This window comes from Ipomoea nil, unplaced genomic scaffold (assembly GCF_001879475.1).
Source record: "Ipomoea nil cultivar Tokyo-kokei standard unplaced genomic scaffold, Asagao_1.1 scaffold0382, whole genome shotgun sequence".
NCBI classification, from domain to species: domain Eukaryota; kingdom Viridiplantae; phylum Streptophyta; class Magnoliopsida; order Solanales; family Convolvulaceae; genus Ipomoea; species Ipomoea nil.
In genome coordinates this window covers 1,464,728-1,483,439 of record NW_017616810.1, presented here as the reverse complement: position 1 = coordinate 1,483,439, position 18,712 = coordinate 1,464,728, and the positions used below count along the sequence as shown (strand labels likewise).

The 18,712-nt window shown below is 34.6% G+C and overlaps 2 protein-coding genes and 1 pseudogene across 3 annotated transcripts; 1 reads left to right on the top strand and 2 right to left on the bottom strand.

The window, feature by feature from the left end:
• Positions 1-367: 367 nt before the first annotated feature.
• On the top strand, positions 368-4,018 carry LOC109171949 (peroxidase 46). Of its 2 annotated transcripts, none has more exons than XM_019321064.1 (5): positions 368-745; positions 1,024-1,203; positions 1,369-1,534; positions 2,898-3,123; positions 3,613-4,018. In XM_019321064.1, exons 1-5 carry the CDS (start codon positions 491-493, stop codon positions 3,803-3,805), a joined length of 1,020 nt encoding a protein of 339 aa, XP_019176609.1. In that variant the 5' UTR covers positions 368-490; the 3' UTR covers positions 3,806-4,018. The 2 variants fall into 2 exon arrangements, with proteins under 2 accessions (XP_019176609.1, XP_019176608.1); XM_019321063.1 differs by having other exon boundaries at positions 1,021-1,203.
• A 7,875-nt stretch (positions 4,019-11,893) lies between these two features.
• On the bottom strand, positions 11,894-13,864 carry LOC109171835 (annotated as a pseudogene).
• A 2,314-nt stretch (positions 13,865-16,178) lies between these two features.
• LOC109171950 (protein ENHANCED DISEASE RESISTANCE 2) lies at positions 16,179-17,392 on the bottom strand. The gene has a single exon (XM_019321065.1). The coding sequence runs from the start codon at positions 17,238-17,240 to the stop codon at positions 16,356-16,358; it is 885 nt and encodes a 294-aa protein (XP_019176610.1). The 5' UTR covers positions 17,241-17,392; the 3' UTR covers positions 16,179-16,355.
• Positions 17,393-18,712: the final 1,320 nt, after the last annotated feature.

Genomic DNA, 18,712 nt, shown 5'->3' with positions numbered 1-18,712 from the left:
CTTTCCTAGTCATGCAAAAACTTCTCAAAATTTGCAACTATTGGGGTGCTCTAAAGATCAGCACATACCTTCGAGTCCATATATTTTAGATTTATAACTCATAGAATCAATTCCTATCACCAGCAATTCGATCTTGTGACCTTCACCAATTTTTATTTTTATTTTTTCATATTGCACTGATAAATTTATTTTTCATATAAAAGTTGTAAATGGTCAATTTTGGAAGTGAGATGGAGTGTTGGAACAGTACACGTAACTCCTGCAGCTAGCTTAATTAGGAGCTCATCGACCTCCTACCTTGTCAGAAACGAGTAAATACTGAGCCAAATAAATGCACCCATAACTCCACCATTCTACTCTCCCCATGTCGACCCATTCTATTCCACCACAAAATTTGCAAAAAAGCCTTACACAGATAAATATATAATTAAAACATCCTTCTTGCTTATTAGTACCAATATATAGCCAGTGTTCAGTGTACTGTGCAACCATGGAGAAAGCACCAACATGCCGGTGCCGCCGCCGGAGGTTCCATTATCTGTACAACGTTGTCGCCGTGACGACTCTGATGATGCTGCAATTGTTGTCTCCGGCGTCGGCGTCGAGCCTTTCGTTCAACTTCTACGCCATTTCTTGCCCGTCGGCGGAGTTGATAGTGAAGAACACCGTGAGATCGGCTTCTTCTGTGGACCCCACCCTCCCCGGAAAACTTCTCCGCCTCCTCTTCCACGACTGCTTTGTTGAGGTATGATCTGCCTTTGCCTTTGTTAAGAGTTTCACATTGATAAAATAACAGAACATATGAGTTTATAAGACTATAAGTTTTATATTCAATTTAAATGTCATTTGACTTATTGACATTATAGCCCCCTATTACAACACTGTATCAGAGCCTGTTAAGTATATCCGGAGTATCACTTTTTGATCATAATTAGCAAAAGACCATAATGAGGGAGAGTTGTTTCGAATTATATGTATATATAAAGTAAATCTAATGAGTGTACATATATCATTGCTTAGCAGGGCTGCGATGCATCTATACTGTTGCAAGGAAATGACACAGAGAGGAGTGATCCAGCAAACAAGTCCGTGGGAGGATTCTCCACCGTTGATTCGGCAAAGAGAGTGCTAGAGATCTTCTGTCCTGAAACTGTTTCTTGTGCTGATATAATTGCCCTGGCTGCTCGAGACGCAGTTGAATTTGTACGTATAGTAATATAGTAATATTCCAATCTATGCGGTTTATGAATTATTACTACTTAAAGAACAAATTTACCTTTTAGATAGTTGTTACAGGTTTCTGTCACAAAAAAAAAAAAAAAAAATTGTTATTATTAGTTAAACTAAACAGGCATGTATGTACTGCAGGTAGGGGGACCAAGTGTTGCGATACCGACAGGGAGGAGAGATGGGAGGGTTAGTTTGGGTAAAAACGTGAGACCAAACATAATAGACACAAGTTTCACAATGGATGAGATGATGAAAATCTTTGCTGCAAAAGGGCTGTCTTTAGATGACCTTGTTACCCTCTCAGGTACACTTCAAACTTCAATTCCCACAACCACCAAGTATAAGCATATATATCTTAAATCCAAGATTTAAGTGTCACAAGAACGCCCCGTTTGTTAAATGACTAGCTGTTAATTGTTGTTAGCTGATTGGGTTAATTAGAGGGTATAACTAGTTGATAACATTAGCTGATTGTAGAAAGATGTTTGGTAAATTAGTTGTTAGTTGTTAGATGTTTTGTATAATTTTTTTTTTTCTCAAAAAGCTAATTGAAAAAGTTGTTTTGAGTAACTTTTTGAATTTTAGCATTTTGGAATACAAAAGACTAATCAACCAAACACTTAAAGGGCGTTTGGTTGGAGGGAGGGAATTATGTGGGAAAGGAATTGTAATTCCATGGGAGTTGAATTACTGGGAATAAAGTGAGAATTTAAATTCCAGTGTTTGGTTGACAGGACTAAAATTACTAGGAATTTCAATTCCAATGTTTGGTATACATGGGAATTGAAAGGGAATAAGTAATATAAAGTCAAAAATGTCCATTATTGTTGTTAGACATTAATTTTAAGTTAAAAAAGGAAGGGGTAATTTTGACTCATCACTATCTTTTTTCCCAGGAATTAAAATACCAGGGGGACATGAGATTTTAATTCCATGAAAATGGGGGAATTGCAATTCCAATTCCCTCCAACCAAACTACGGAATTTAATGGTCTTTGGAATTAGGTGGGAATTAAGTGGGAAGAGAATTTAAAATCCCTCCAACCAAACGCCCTGTTATATTAATTTTTAAACCAGTCAAACAACTAATAGTGGTCAAATAAGCCAAAATTTGCCTATAAGCTAACTATTTTACCAAAGTGGGCTTATATGTTCTTACCAAATACCTTGTGCTCAGATGACACCTCTGTGGCTCCCCTTGAGGGAAAGTCACAGGATCCAACTCTGGTTGGGTATTGACTCTTTGGGCTGCAATAGTTAGAGAAATTATAGAACAGATATTACCTTGTAATAGAGTCAATAGTATTCAGAAAAAAATCACGGAAATTTTTTTGAGGATGAGTGAAATTGAAATTCTATGAAAAAAAAATGAGGAAGATGAATTTAATTGTTTGGTTGGTAAAAATAAATTATTAGAAATATTGATTGAATTTGAAATTGTAAGTAATAATATGTATAAAGATCTATATGCTCGTCCCACTAACTCACCGGTCTTACATCTTCCCAAATGCTCTATCATCAGACTGGAGTGGACTTGGAATTAGGATTCCAACCTTTTGGGAGAAGATAATAACTCAAACACTAAGGGTATGGCAGTTGGCGCATGCATGCATTTACACCTACACATACCATTCATTAATTGATTACCAAACACCAATGCAAATGCAGGGGCACACACCATAGGATCGGCCCATTGCAGTGCTTTCAGCGACAGATTCCAGCTGGCCTCCAATGGCAGCTTTCTCCCCATAGACGCCGCCCTAGACCACGCATACGCGGCGGAGCTAGCACGGCAGTGCCCGGCGGGAGCAAGCGACGCCGTCACAGTCAACAACGACCCCGTAACGCCGTCTTTGTTTGACAACCAGTACTACAAGGATTTGCTAGCACACAGGTATAAGTACTTTAAACAAAAATGTTTTTTAGATAAATATTACCGAGTATACACTACTAAATAATGTGCTTCGTGATGAGTATGATAATTTTTGAGAAATCTTATATATACTATTAAAAAATTGACTCTTTCCAACACCCTTTTTATCGAGCATGTCAAATAAGGTATTCTTAGTATAGTTGCACACTTTGGGGTCTTTAATTCGCTCCATAGGTAACATTAAGAAAAATATTATGTGTACTTCCACTTTATACTCATAACTTTTATTTTTACACACAAAATTTTGATTTAAACACTTGTATTGAGATCCACATAAAAGAAATAACTTATCAACATCCGCCACATTAGAGAATAAAATTAAAATGGTAAGATTTGAGGGTACATATAATAGAACTCATATTTTAACAACCAAACAATATGTTTTCAAAAAAAAAAAAGTGTATACTATTTTCCAACTCATCAATTTTGCCATGTCACCTATACCCACAGGGGACTCTTCCAATCAGATTCTGCCTTGCTGAGAGACAAAAGGGCCATGGAAAAAGTGCAGGATTTCGCCGGCGACCAAAACAATTTCTTCACCAGCTGGGAACAATCCTTCTTGAAGCTTGTGAGCATCGGAGTCAAGGTCGGAGACGACGACGGAGAGATTCGACGCTCTTGCTCGTCGGTCAACGCCTGAACATTATGTTGCATGTAAGTATGTATTTTGATTTAGAAAAATTTACAATTGCTACCGAAAAGGCGAAAATGTACTTGGAGATAGCTAGCTACCATATATGATGTAAAATATAATGTGAGGAATTTTGTGTATTTTATACCCACAATTCACCTATCTAGAGTAAAGGAGAACACTAATTTGTACTGTGTAAGAAAAGAAGACGGCATTTCGTAACTTCTAAAACATACGGTAGAAATGCATTTATAATAGTCCAAATTTACATTTTTTAAGAGTTAATCATCATTTTGATCCACTAATTGTTTTGCAATTGTTAATGTAGTTCATAATTTTCAATTTTAAACAACTTTTTTTTTTCTGGTGAGGAATCAATTTTAAACAATTTGATCATTGAATATAATTGTCTGTAAACAATGATATTGGGTTTTCCTCCTAATATTGGGATGTCCAACAAAAAATTATCACATTTAATAAATATCAATGATATTATCACTTCATTTTTTTAAGTGCTTTGAATTAAAAAAAAAAAAAAAAAAAAAAAAAAAAAAAAAAAAAAAAAAAAACTAAAAGTAAAATATTGCTACAGAAAAAAAAAATAGTGATTTTGTATCACCAATATGGTAACCAAAATTGAAAAATATATATTCTATTTTGTCAGCGAATTAAATATATTCTATTCGTTATGCTGTGGAACCATGTCCACCTGGTAAGATGGACACAGTTCTATGCTCATAATTATTGAACTATATATTCACAATTATAAAATTATATATTTATAATTTTTGAACTTCATATTTATAATTATTGAACTCTATATATTCATAATTTTCTAATTTCATATTCACAATTATTGAATCTCTATATTCATAATTACAGAACTATATGTTCATAATTATATTCACAACTCTATGTTCATAATTATAGAACTATACATTCATAATTTTTAAACTATATATTTATAATTATGAACAATTTTAGAACCGTGTCCACCCATAGCATAATTTGCCGGCTAAGTCCATATCCTTTGTCTTCCTCCGTTCTCGTGAGAACTTTATTTATCTCCTTCCTTTTATAAAACAATACATTAAAAAAGAAAAAAACTTTACTTTATATCGACATTAGTTTGTTGTTTAGTTTTTAGTCATGATTTAAATATTTTTGCTTACATATGATTTTGTAAAGGTCTAATTCGGTACTATCTTGTAATTTTTCATGTGAACTTCCTACTTGTACAATATAACAATTGATTTTATAAGCATACATATAAATGTGACCTAAATTTACCATTGCCATGGAATACATAGATAACTGCTACGTGGTGATGTACTTATAATTCACCTAATTTTTAACATGGTTTAATTTGATTAATATATTGAAATGTTCCATCCACCATAATAATTTTATTACTTTAATTATTGACTTTTGATTTTGTTTAATTATGTCATTAACTATCAAATTTGTACCTACTTTTTGAAGGAAAGACATAATTGCATTAATAATCAACAAAGTGGGAGATACAGGCCAGTGGAACACATAGCCACGACCCTAGGACAGACGGAGAATCAGTTGTTCGTGCTAACACATGAGCCACATGATTCGTTGACCTCTTGACATGGTGAACATATACGTTCCCAATGTCAGCAACAATAATACGACATTGCTTAACTAACAAACCAACATATGAAAGGTCTAAAGTATTCAAATGAAAACAAGAACAAAAATTAAGACAATCTGATTCAATAACTAAATTATTAAAGCCACTAGATTTAAGCCAGGAGAGTGCCTCCACGGCCATGTATTTTGCCAACAAGGGGTCACGATCACAATCAATCCGGGCACTACGAGCCGCGACAAAATGACCAGTATGATCGCTGATTACCGCACCATACCCAACACCATCCGAGAAGATAGCTGCATCCACATTACATTTTAAAAAATTTGTACCTACTTTAATTATTTGAATGAATAAGATAAGTAAAAATTTCGGTTAATTCTAGGAATGGTTCATTGACTATTGTCATTTATCAATTCTTATAATTTGACCTTCAATTGGACAATAAATGGTTCATTGACTATTGATCTTTACCAATTCTTGTCATCAACTTTCAATATGACCATAAATGGTTCATTGACTATTGATTTTGTTTTAAATTTGGTTATTCAGTTAAATATCCCTTTAATAAACATTAAATTTAAGAATAATAATGAAAAAATTAGCTTATTGTTGAGATGGACAAATTGAATCATGAAGAACTAAAATTTTTACATTATTACCCTTAAACATTACATTATGGCCAAAAAAGCTAACCACCGGGATAACCAAGTTGATCGAATGTGAGCATCCTCCAAGCGGCATCATGACGAAAATCCTAGATGATAAGGTTGAGATGCTATGTAACCGAGAAATCATCGTAGGGTGTCATATGTACTAATGTACGACACCGAGCTTTGTCTCGTTAGATATAAAAATAAAATAAAATAAAATAAAATAAATAAATAAAATAAATAAATAAAACAAAAAATAAAAATTATTACTCTTTAAGAGTCAATATATATTCGGTCTTCCACCAAAACACACAACCATTTGCACCACCGGCCGGCCGGCCACCAAAATCAACCATTGGCTCTTTACCAATCAAATGTCACCATCGTTTTAATATTTTTTTTTTTTACTTTAACCTTTACACCTATACTTTTAAACTTCTATTTCTTTATTTTTACTAAAGTCCATAGGACATCACTTCAATTAACTTCTCTATTTTTTTTATTTTTTTATTTTTTGGATTTTTTCGTAAATGTGTTTGGTGATAAATTTCTTTCATTTATAAATAGTGGTATTTTTTCCATACTAAAACCATTACCTAATATTCCCTTATGCATGTGGCACTGCTATGCTGCATGCCTGCATCTATGTAGTTTTTTTTTTTTTTTTAATCTTTTATTCAATTACTATATTGACTTGACTAATCTTAGTATAAATTATTTGGATAATTAAATGCTATCATTAAAAAAATTAGAATTTTGCATAGTAATTAGTTAACCTACATAGTATTTCGGCATGTTAATGCGGGCCGGCCTGCCTAATGACGGACTAGAAATTTCGCGGGCCTTTGTCGGCCAGCTTGCTGGCCAAATTTCTTTGACCTTAATTCGTCCCATGCGGAATTGCGGATTATTACAAGTCCCACGGGCTAGCTTCAAATCTTCTTTTTTAAAAAAAAATTAAATTAAAAAGAAAATGTTTATATTTTCAAAAAAAAAGAAGAAGAAAATGTTTATATTACATTAATTACATACTATATTTTAATATATAATTAGGAAAAACATATAAATTTTAATTTATATATATTATGAATTGATAGAGAATGATATTTTCATGTTTTAATTATAATCATAGTTTGTACTAATTTATTTTATATTAAAGTATTAATTATATTTATATTATATAGAATACAATGAACAATAATATATAACATGATTTAAAAGAATGAATGTTTTAGAAATATTTATGACTACTTACTATCTTTCTATTTTTAAAAATAAAATTAATAAAAACCCGTGAGGCCCGTTTCTTCGTGGGTAAAACCTTTTCAACCCTAACTCGCCCCACCGTAATGCGGGTTAGGGTTGGCCGCAAGCTAACCCGCTTTTACATTCTAAGGAAGTGATTATTAGATATATGTTTTAGGATATAAAATTGTATATCTCCAGGATACTATGTCATTAGTGTTCATATTTTTTCTTGAAATATAACTATTTGATATGCTTTTGGTTACAAATTGAATTAAAATTCTGAATTTCTCAATTAAAAATGTATAACCACAACAAGGAAACATAATAAACAGAACATTTTCATAATATGATATTAATTAGTCAATGTAAAATAGCAAAATTCAGTAATTACACAACACATGAATTTAGACTAAACCAAGTGATACAATATTGAATCAATGGTAACTTTGAGTTGTTTTGTTTTGACTAAGCAACTTTGTTTGACAATGTGAGTATTAACTTTAAGTATGAAGTCTTTGATTTAATTATTATTCTTTTTAAAATGTACAAAAAGTGCTTTTTGTGCACAAACTTTCACAGGCCAATTTGACTTTATAAAACACTACTAATTAAAAACAATGCATGGCATGCATGTCTGAACAAATACCAATGAATAAACAAATAATAAAATTATAAAGAGAAAGTGATAATAGAAATAATTAATAATACATCATGAACAAAGAAAAATATAAAATTAGAAAAAATTGTTAATTATTTAAAAAAAAAGTAAATTTTGTTAAGACGGACTTTGTTTCAATGTCGTATCTGTTCATAATTACTTTCTCAACCTAGTAAAAGTAATTAAATATCATTTATAAGTTATTATATTTAAAATTTAAAGGGTAAAATAAAAAAAAATAAAAAATATATAATTTAAAAGAATTTATAAGTGTACAGTAAAGAACGGATAATATACAAGTAAATGTTGGGTAAAAAGGTGGAAAATCCCAAAATAATAATTCTACAGAAAAATTATTATTATATGGAAAAAACAGAAAACTGGAAGGAAAAAGTAGAGTGTTTGGATATAGGTTTAGCACGAGTTCGAACACAAAGTTCTTTTCCTTAAAACCTTATTTGCTACCTCCCACAAGTGCTAGGAGCGTTGTAGCCTAGGTTTCCCAGGATAAAATGTGCTACGATTCTTTGTTTAAGCACCTAAACAAAGAACCCGGCAAACAAAGCAAGAGCAAGAACACAGTTTGTGAAAGAAGAGAGTAGAAGCAGAAGTTTTTGAAGCAAAATTGTACTGGAATTTCTTTTGTTTTGTACTGTATAAAATGCTTCTGTTGTACCTCTCTTTATATAGGGATGTTGGAGGGATAGCATTCAACATGGCCATTAATTGGTATTAAAACCAATTGTATAACACCTGTAACAGCCACCCACTAAGTAGGATTAAACTCAGATTTAAAAATTGGAATTAAAACAGTATTAATTCTGTAACAGATGAGTTTAATCTTCTGAACTTTCGGGTCTCAGACCGTTGGGGTGCAGGTTCACACGAGAGCACAAGGACCAGACAACATGAGAGTACATCTCTCATGCTGTGGTGCAACACGAGAGTGCACCTCTCGTGGTCACCGTTGCACGAGAGTTGTGCTCTCAGTCGGTTTCGGCCGAACCAAGTGACTATATCGGTTGGAATGGAAAATGATACCGAAGCTTGGCATAACTTATACCCGCAAGGCCAGCCAATGTCCGGACGACATTCGTGCCCGCAGGTGTTTGAATCAAGCCTTTTCGATCTCTTCTAGTTGCGAAAAATAGAGTGAATACCATATGAAATCCTACAAGTATAGTAGTTTTGTCACGTTTTTAGTCCTAAATTTTCAAATTGATCACCTGTGGTCATTCGACTTTAAAATTGTTATCATCCGTAGTCCAATTCACCCATGGTCCGTCAATTTTCAAAATTTAGCCAACTGTGGTTCTCTTGGAAGGACCATGGGTATTAAAATTTGATAATTGAAGGGCCATGTGTAGTTAACTTGGACCATAAATAGTAATAATTTAAAAGCCAAAGGATCACGAGTGGTCAATTTGAATGTTGAGAACTAAACGTGACAAAATTACTATACTCAGAAGACCTCAGATGATATTAACTCCAGGAAAATGAGTTTTTTTTTTTTTTTTTTTTTTTTTTTTTTTTGGATTAAACAGGAAATTTTTTTGATGAAAAGCTCAAACAATTAGAGATGCTCTCACGACATTGCCTTAAATTCAAGCAGCATATATTTTGTTCTCTTTTACACAAGTTAAAGGAAGCTTAGCTTAGCTGGTAAATAAGATTGAGGAGTATATATGATTCTTAAAGTGTTGCAATGTAACTACACAAAATTACTGTTTGATAGGATATATATATATATATATATATATATATATATATATATATATATATATATATATATATATATATATATATATATATATAGATTGAGGATCAAATGAGGACGCATTCTTAGGTGAGGACGTGAGGACTAATCTTATGCGTTTGTTTTTTTATTTTGATGGCCCAGATTTGATTTCCTAAGATGACATGGATTGATTTTTTTGTTAAAATTGGGTAGTAGTGTCTTTTCTATTTTTTTTTAAGTGTGAACGCATGTGTAATCCTTGCCTTAATTGGTTTCCTATTTTTTTGGATCACCACCGTCGCGATTTGGAGCCGCGATTTTCTTCACCATTGATTGAGTGTTCGCCCATACAATGTAATCAGTATTTTTTATTTTTTTCGCTCGTTCTTTTGAATATAATATTGTCTATATTTGGATGATCGTGTATATGTACAAATGCCTGGATAGTACGATTGTGCATTCGTGTGTGCTGGTTGTGCAACCTAGTGTTGTAAGTTGTGCACCGTGGGCTGGTGAGTTGTGCATTATTGCACATATTTCAGTGCATCGTAGGACATTGAGATGTCCACTGTAGGATTTTTAGGTGGTGTTTGAATGCACAACTTTAGACTTATCGATGCACAATACTTTGTATAGTAATGCACAATACTTTGTATAGTAATGCACAATATTTTGTATAGTAATGCACAGATTCTAATTTACCCATAAATTTATATTTTTAAATATTTTAAAGGGATTTGTTTCCTTAATCCATGTGATTTGTTCCTTTTAATCTCAGTCATACTTTTATTCTAATTTAATGGTCTAGATTAATCCTCACGTCCTCACCTAAGAATATGTACTCACTTGATCCTCACCCTATATATATATATATAGAAGAGCGCTCATATGCGGCGGGGTCTTACGGTGCGGCGGTGCGGTCAAATTCCAGAATACACCAACATTGTTAATAATATGCACCAACAGTGTAATAAAAACACACCCCAATAAAATGTAATAAAACATCACAAAATACACCACGGACTCAAAAAAACACACCATATAACTCAACATCCCCAATGGTGTATTTCCGAACAGTGTATGGTGTTTTTACTCACACCTAATGGTGTGTGTTTGGTGATGCAGGGCTCTGTTTATTCTGTTTTGTGTGGTGTATTTCCTAACGTTGATGGTGCATATTTGGTGAACTATTGGTGTTGCCGCACCGTAAGACACTGCCGCACCTGAACCCGCCTATATATATATATATAGTTTTGCTTTGAATCAACTGTGGAGTGATGTCAAATCCACTTCAGAATTTTTAAAATAAAAGTTCACTTTAAAAAAAATTTACTCAAAATTTTGTACATGTTAAATTAATATATAAATCAATATTTTTGTAGATTGCTTTGAGAACTATTTTTTTCTGAAAAAAGTGCGTTATGTTTTACAAATGCACAATTATTTTTTTTGAAAATTTACAAATGCACAATTAATTATCTGTGAATGTATAAGTTTTTACTTTTTAAATATAAATTTGCATCATTTTTAAATTATACTTTTTTTAATAAAAAATACTAACAAGAATTAAGTTATTAAAGGATTAACTTTATTCGAAACAACTTAAAGTTTGCTATCAACCATCTCTCTTCTGAATTATTTATAAAATTTACTTAAATTTTTTTAGACTAATAATATATTATCTTGAACTAAAATAGCTTTTTTCTAATTAATAAAAATTGAAGTAGTTATAAATTAAAAATAAATAAATAAGGAAAATAGTAGGGCATAGATATTTAAGGAAGGTCTTAATCAGGCCCACTCGATTTATTGTGAAGGCACCGTAGACGAATCCAACATTTCACATCATATCGATTCTTCCAATAATAATAATGTCAAAAAGAGTAAATTTGAACAAATATACTTGAGTTAATTCCAGCAATAGTCCTCCGACTATTGTGATTTTCTAAATTTGGTCCTCGTCTTTTAATTTGGACGAAATAAACCCTTGACTATCAGAATTGTTCCACCATTAGTCCTTCCGTTAACCTAGAGTTAAATCAACGTTAAGTTAAGGGGCAAAATGGTCTTTTCCTGGGTTTCTTCTTCTCCTAGCTTCCTGTACGATGAGTTTACTCCATAGGTAAAGGCAGCTTAGAGGTGGTAGCGTCGATGAAGACTCATCACCGTTTTTGTATATTTCCTATGCATAAGTGTTGTCAAACAGCCATTCAGTAGCTAAGCTCCCATTCCCACCATCACAGTCTTTGCCATCAAAAGCTTCGCGTTTAGAAATCTCTAGATTCTGGAACAAGATAGGCTGTGGTTTCTGAATCATCTAGCTCTCGTTAACTGGAATGGATGATGAGTTATTAGCGATGCTTATTATCTCTTTCTGGTTTTCTCCACCAAAGAATATGGCCAGCCTTTGTTACTGTAGTTTCCAGTGGAGTTCTTGGTTTATGGAACTCAATGACTCGATTGAAGAAGCCAGGTTGTTGTTGTTGTTATCTTGAGGATGAACAACATTTGAACTACCCATTTCTTGAAATCCCGCCGAGCTGTTTTCTCTTTGATGACGTTTTAGGATCGAAGGGAAAGAAAAATTGAAACCCAGAAAGGAGCTTGCGGCGGAGGTTCCCGGCGGGTCAAGATTGAAACAAGAGTTTGATGGGATAACAGGGGAAGAGCTGGCTGGAATAGTGGTCGAAAAGGGCGGTGGTGGGAGGGTTGTTTAGGGTAGGGTAGTTTATCCCTCCAAGTTGAAAATCCATGGTAGGGGAGAGATTGTTAAAGAACTTGAACCCTCCGCCGCTGATACCTGAGAGTCACCGGAAAGCCTGGACGCCGATGAGAGGAGGAGGAAGACTTCATTTTCTTGTTTTTCCGGCAGCCGCCGCCGATGGGGACGCTGCGTAAAGCCCCCCCTCTCGTCTAGTACCTCCTACAAGTCTTCCCTCGACCACCGGAAATACACAAAAATATTGATGAGTCTTCATCGACGCTACCACATCTAAGATGTCTTTGCCTATAGAGTTAAACTCATCGTACAGGAAGCTAGGAGAAGAAGAAACCCAGTAAATGATCATTTTACCCCTTAACTTAACGTCTATATAACTCTATGTTAACGGAAGGACCAACGGTGGAACAATTCTGATAGTCAAGGGTTCATTTCGTCCAAATTAAAAGACGAGGACTAAATTTGGAAAATCACAATAGTCGGAGGACTATTGCTGGAATTAACTCAATATACTTCCACCAACAATTCTTATCCTCTCTCGGTCAAATGCTTAGCTACTTGTAATTCCACACCGACAAAAAAAAAAACAAAAAACAAAAAACAAAAAACAAAAAAAAAAAACAAAAACAAAAACAAAAAAATAAAAATAAAAAAATTAATGTAGTGGATGAAAATTGTCACTTAAACTTTTTTTTTTTAGCGACAGAATAGAACTCGATCGTTGTCACAAACATTGGAATTTGGGTTGGTGTTAAGTCTCGAAACTAAATCTGCTTGGGTCTAGGACGGATTCATGATGTAGTGGGGCAAAACGGGGAATGAAACCCTAGTTATAAAAATAAAACATATTACTTGAAGTAAATTTGTACCCAAATCGGTCGATAAGGGGTTTGGATTCAATCGTTATACCCTGCACCACGACGCACATAGTATTGTGCGCCCCGCGTTTTCCAAAACGACGTCGTTTTGGTAAGTTATGTAGAGAGTTGACATGATTATGTGTATTTGTTTATACAATTATGTACATTTTTTAATACAATTATGTACATCCGAACACAGGAAATTTATATATATTATGTTAAGAGTTTGATGTGTATTATGTTAAAAATTTATGTGTATTATGTATTATGTTCTATTAAGTGTATTATCTTTTTTAAAAAAATATGTGTATTTTGTTATACAATTATGTACATTCATGTATACAATTATGTATATTCTAGTATAAAGTTATGTACATTTTTTAACATGAGATTTTTTTTTAAAGAAAATTAACCGCCAACACAGGGTAGCGAAATTTATTAAAAAATAAATAAATCTGAAACGACGTCGTTTTGCATCTGGGCGCACAATGCAATGCACGCCCTGATGCACGATATAAATTGCTGTTTGGATTGGTGTTGAGTCTCAAAACTAGATTTGCTCGATATACCTCATTATGGGCCTGAGGCAGGGTCATAAGGTCTAAGATATAGTCTAATAAAGTGAGAAAACTGAAAACCCGAGTCATAAAACTAAAACATATTACTTGAAGCAAATTTTTACTCCAATTGGTCGGTTTTGTATGCAGATTTTGAGTAGGTTGATTTGGTTGTGCTCACACTAGGGGTGTAAATGAGCCGAGCCGCTCGCGAGTCGCTCCTGAGCGGTTCGGTCAACGCTCGGCTCGAACTCGGTCAAAATCGAGCTCGGCTCGAGCTCGAGCAGCTTGTGGATTAAACGATCACGAGCCGAGCTTAGGTATTGTAGGCTCGCGGCTCGACGAGCCGCTCGCGAGCTTTATAATATAAAATATAATATATAATATATAATATATAATATAGTTATATTATATTTAGTATATAAAAATAATAATTAGGGGGAGGGAAATTAAAATACTTTAATAATTATGTATGAATAAAAGTCATAAAACAAAGCAGTTTAAATTTTAAATCAAACAGGTCAAATTCGAGATCAAAATTGAGCTCAAATTCGAGCCTAAACTCGATCTCAAATTCGAGCCTAAATTCGAGCTCGAGTTGAGGCTCGAATTCGAGCTCGAGCTCGAGCAGCTCGACAATTGCCGAGCTCGAGTTCGAGCATCAGTTCACGAGCTCGAACGAGCTCGAGCTCGAGCAGTGCTATCATTAACGAGCACGAGCATGAGCATACCTAGGCTCAGGCTCGACTCGGCTCGTTTACACCCCTAGCTCACACTCCTCCTAATGGTGTTTGACATATCTTGACAGCTAAACGTGTTGGAATGATTTGGTTTTTTTTTTTTTTTTTTTTTTTTTTTGATCTTTATTTATTTGTATGCATTTTTTATTTGTCAAACAAATATTACATACCACTTTAAATGAACACCATTTTAATTCAAAGTAGTTAATCATAACCTAACTCCTCAAGCAAATTCATGTTAATCAATACAAAACTAAGTACATTAAAATGATTGGAATTGATGTGTGAAGTACTTAGAACTTGTGTACATCAACATGCATAGACTTCCGCTCAAGAATGGTATTTTGAGTATATTAGAGTTAATTACTGATTTGGTCTCTCGACTATGAGAATTTCACTAATTTGATCCTTGACTTTTAAAATTTCTCAATTTAGTTTTTAAAATTTCTCAATTTAGTTTCTGGTTATTATTATTTTTTAATACCCGAAATGATCATAACCGTTAGACATCTGTTAACTCGGGATCAAATTGGTTTCGGTATAGTCAATGAACCATTTAAGTAATTAATTTTCGAAAAAAATGGTGCATATGATGTCATGACCGAACTGGTCTCTTAACTATAGCAAAATTACCAAATTTGGTCCCGATTTAACAGCTATCTAACGGTTAGGACCATTTCCGATAAAAAATGCATAGTCAGAAACTAAATTGAAAAATTTTGAAAGTCAAGGACTAGATTGGTGAAATTCTCATAGTCGAGAGAACAAATCAGTAATTAACTTGAGTATATTATTAACTTAGACAAATACATTCTTCCCAAACTTAGACAAATACATTGATTCTATGAATGGTTTATAGAAATGGGGCATTGGCAATACAAACTATGAACTTCGATTGGTTGTTGTGATCATAAAATATATTTATTACAAAAAATTTAAGGATTATTTATTACGGGTCACTGATTTCAATGTTAGTTACAAAACTTTTTATCATTATCTTTACCTATTTTTTATCCTTTTTTTTTAAATTTGTGAATTTTTTTTTTTTTAACAAAATGGGGCAATTTACAGTCTTTTAACCAATTGAGTACTAAGAGGCAAGAGGTCCCCATTGATGAGTTTTTTTTTTTTTTTTTTTTTTTTTTTTTAAATAATAATAATAATATTAATAACATATCACCTTTAAAGCGACAGGAAAAAGTAGAAGAAAACAAGATTTTGTTTTGTAGACAAAGCTAATCATTTTTTCTGTCCATATTAACCGTCAGATATGACCATTATTAAACCCAACACACCACTAAAATCTGTCCGGTAACACATTGTCATACACATTCTTCTCCAATGTTTCAACACCCAAATGGACCCTCCATGGAATTAACAATCAAAACATATTAAAAAAAGGGCAAATTGTTGTATGCACTGTGATTCAAAGAATTGGATCACGATTCAAAATGACGTTGTTTGATAGTAAAAAAAAAAAATATTATTCTGTGTTAGAATAATGAATATCTTGGGAGAAGATAATGTATTATTATTATTATTATTATTATTATTATTATTATATTCTAGTAGATGTTAGATTGGTTTGGAGTGTTCTTGACTTTGGAGGTCAGTTGCTATTAAAATGCAAGAAAATGTAGAAAATCTTATCTACAAATGATTCACCGACTGTCATGGTGAAATTTGATTGAATTTATAATAATCATAATAATAATAATAATAATTGAAGGAAAAAAAATAAAATTAGAATTTTCAATTTTACGCTAAATTATTCGGTCTCGGAATCACCGTCGTCTTCGGCCTGCACGCGACTACTGCTCTGAAAGTGGCCGGCGGGAGATACTTTGGCCGACGGCGTCGTGTCCACGTAGGTGGCGGAGCTCATCTCCATTTGACAGATTCTGACTGCGCCGAACAGCTTTTCCGGCAGCTCCTCCTCCGACTGCGATTCCACTAGAAATCCCATGTCGATTGTGACAGATCTGACGTAGCCTAGGGCAAGGTGGAGGATCGCGCTGGCTATGGCGGAGCTGCTGTTATCGACGTCGATTTCCAAGTAATTAGGGCCTCTGTGATAGTAGCAATTCAGAGCTCTGCCGAGGATGCAGGCGGAGTAGTTTCCGACGGCGGCTTTGACGATCCACGGCCCCTTAACGATCCGGTTCACGATCTTAAACCGGCTATTTCGGTACGCGTCGTCGCCGTTGACGAACTTGTAGAGCAGCGATCCCGGCTCGAGCGGCGCGTCGTCGCGCGTGGCGAAGTAGAACACCGCACTGTGGTGCTCCCGCCCGGGGACCTGGAGGTTCACGGCGAGCACGAACGTCTTGCGCGATTTCCCCTGCGACTGCGCTTTCCGCAGCGCGTGCATAACACGGTTATCGGACCGGGCCAGGACGTGATCGAGCTTCGAGCTGGATCGGAGCCAGTCCACCCCAGCCGCCTCCAGAAGCCACTCCCCGGACGGAACTTTCGTCTTTCTCGCAAAATAGTTCGGCGCACGCAGATGGAAAAGGTCGCCGGGAGGCGACGCCCAGCCGTTAGATCCGTTGTTCAAATCCACGCGCTTCAACGATCCTCCGCTTATCGCCTCTTCCTTCCAGTCGCGGTTGCCGGGGAGATTCTGCTTCTCCTTCTGCTTGGTGGGGCACATGTTTTCCGGCAGCGGCGCTGAATAACTCCGCCGCAATTGAAGTTTAGTGAGAATCGAGGACAGGGGGTAGTTGAGTTTATATGAATGTATATAACTCTGTGTACGACTCTATATGTATGCGAGTTGAGCAAAAGCACACGTGTGGGATCGACAGCTAATGGGCATTATATGATGACGATAGCTTTTTACTATTTTGCTTGAATGACTGAAAAAGATAAGGCCATTTAATATAAAATGGATATTAGTTTAGAGATTATTTTCTTATTTAGATAAACAATCATTTTGTTATTAAGCTTCCTAATTTGAAAATTTACTTTCTTAATTTGAGTGGAATATCATAATTAAGTTTGAGATTTATAAATATCTTAAAAAATGATTTGTAAAGAGTTTAAAATCTGTTTTACAATAGTAATAAACGCTTTTATGTTTTTTTTTTTTCTTAGCAATTATTTTCTTCCATGATGATTGTATTGACAATCATCGACTACATAATTCGTAAAGTTTAGTGATGGATGACATACTAGGTATGGCCCATATTGATCGGCCCAAGAAAACAATTGGATCAAGGGAGCTCAAGAAAGATATACAGTACAAAGCAACTTAGGAGTTTGATGAGGATTATACTTATTATTCATAATGTAATCAGGATTGAGCTCATTATTCTTAAGTGTAATAGGACTAGGGTTTATTATTCCGTATGTAGTTATAACTCGAGGTAGTTTAGGACTCTTATTCCTAGGGCTATAGGCCCAAATATGTATAAATAAACCTCATACATGGAGAAAGAGGAGGCAATTTTCACTACTTACGAGCAATACAAAATACTTATATTCTATATATATTTTCCTATATACTTGTTATTTTAACGGTAACGTTGGTCCGTTAACTGTTCAAAAAGTCATGAAACCAACATTGCCCATGGTGGAAAATTACATCGACAAAGTTAACTATCACCGACTTGCAAGTTTGAGCTACTCGAGCACTTGGTTACTTATACAGCATGTTTGGTTCATATAATGAATTTTGAGGTAATAGGAATGTTATTCCATAAGGAATGAAATAGGCAATGAATAGAATAGAAATTGTATTCTATTGTTTGGTTCGCGGAAGGAATAGACTTTATGAATTATATTATAGTGTTTTGTTGATTTATGGAATAGAAATGAAATATGTTTTAAAAGACATAAACACCCTTATAAAAATATGTGATGGTGGTGGTGGTGGTGGTAGTGGCAGTGGCGTTGGTGTAGGAGGTGGTGGAGATGGTGGTGGTGGTAGTGGCGTTGGTGTCGGCGGCGGTGGAGATGGTGGTGGTGGTAGTGACGTTGGTGTCGGCGACAGTGGAGATGGTGGTGGTGGCGGCGGTTGTGGCGATGACGGTGGTGGAGTAGTGGTGCTAGTGGTGGTGGCGGTGGCGCCGGCGGTAGCGATGGTGGTGGTGTTGGTGGTGGCGGCGGTGTTGGTGGTGATGG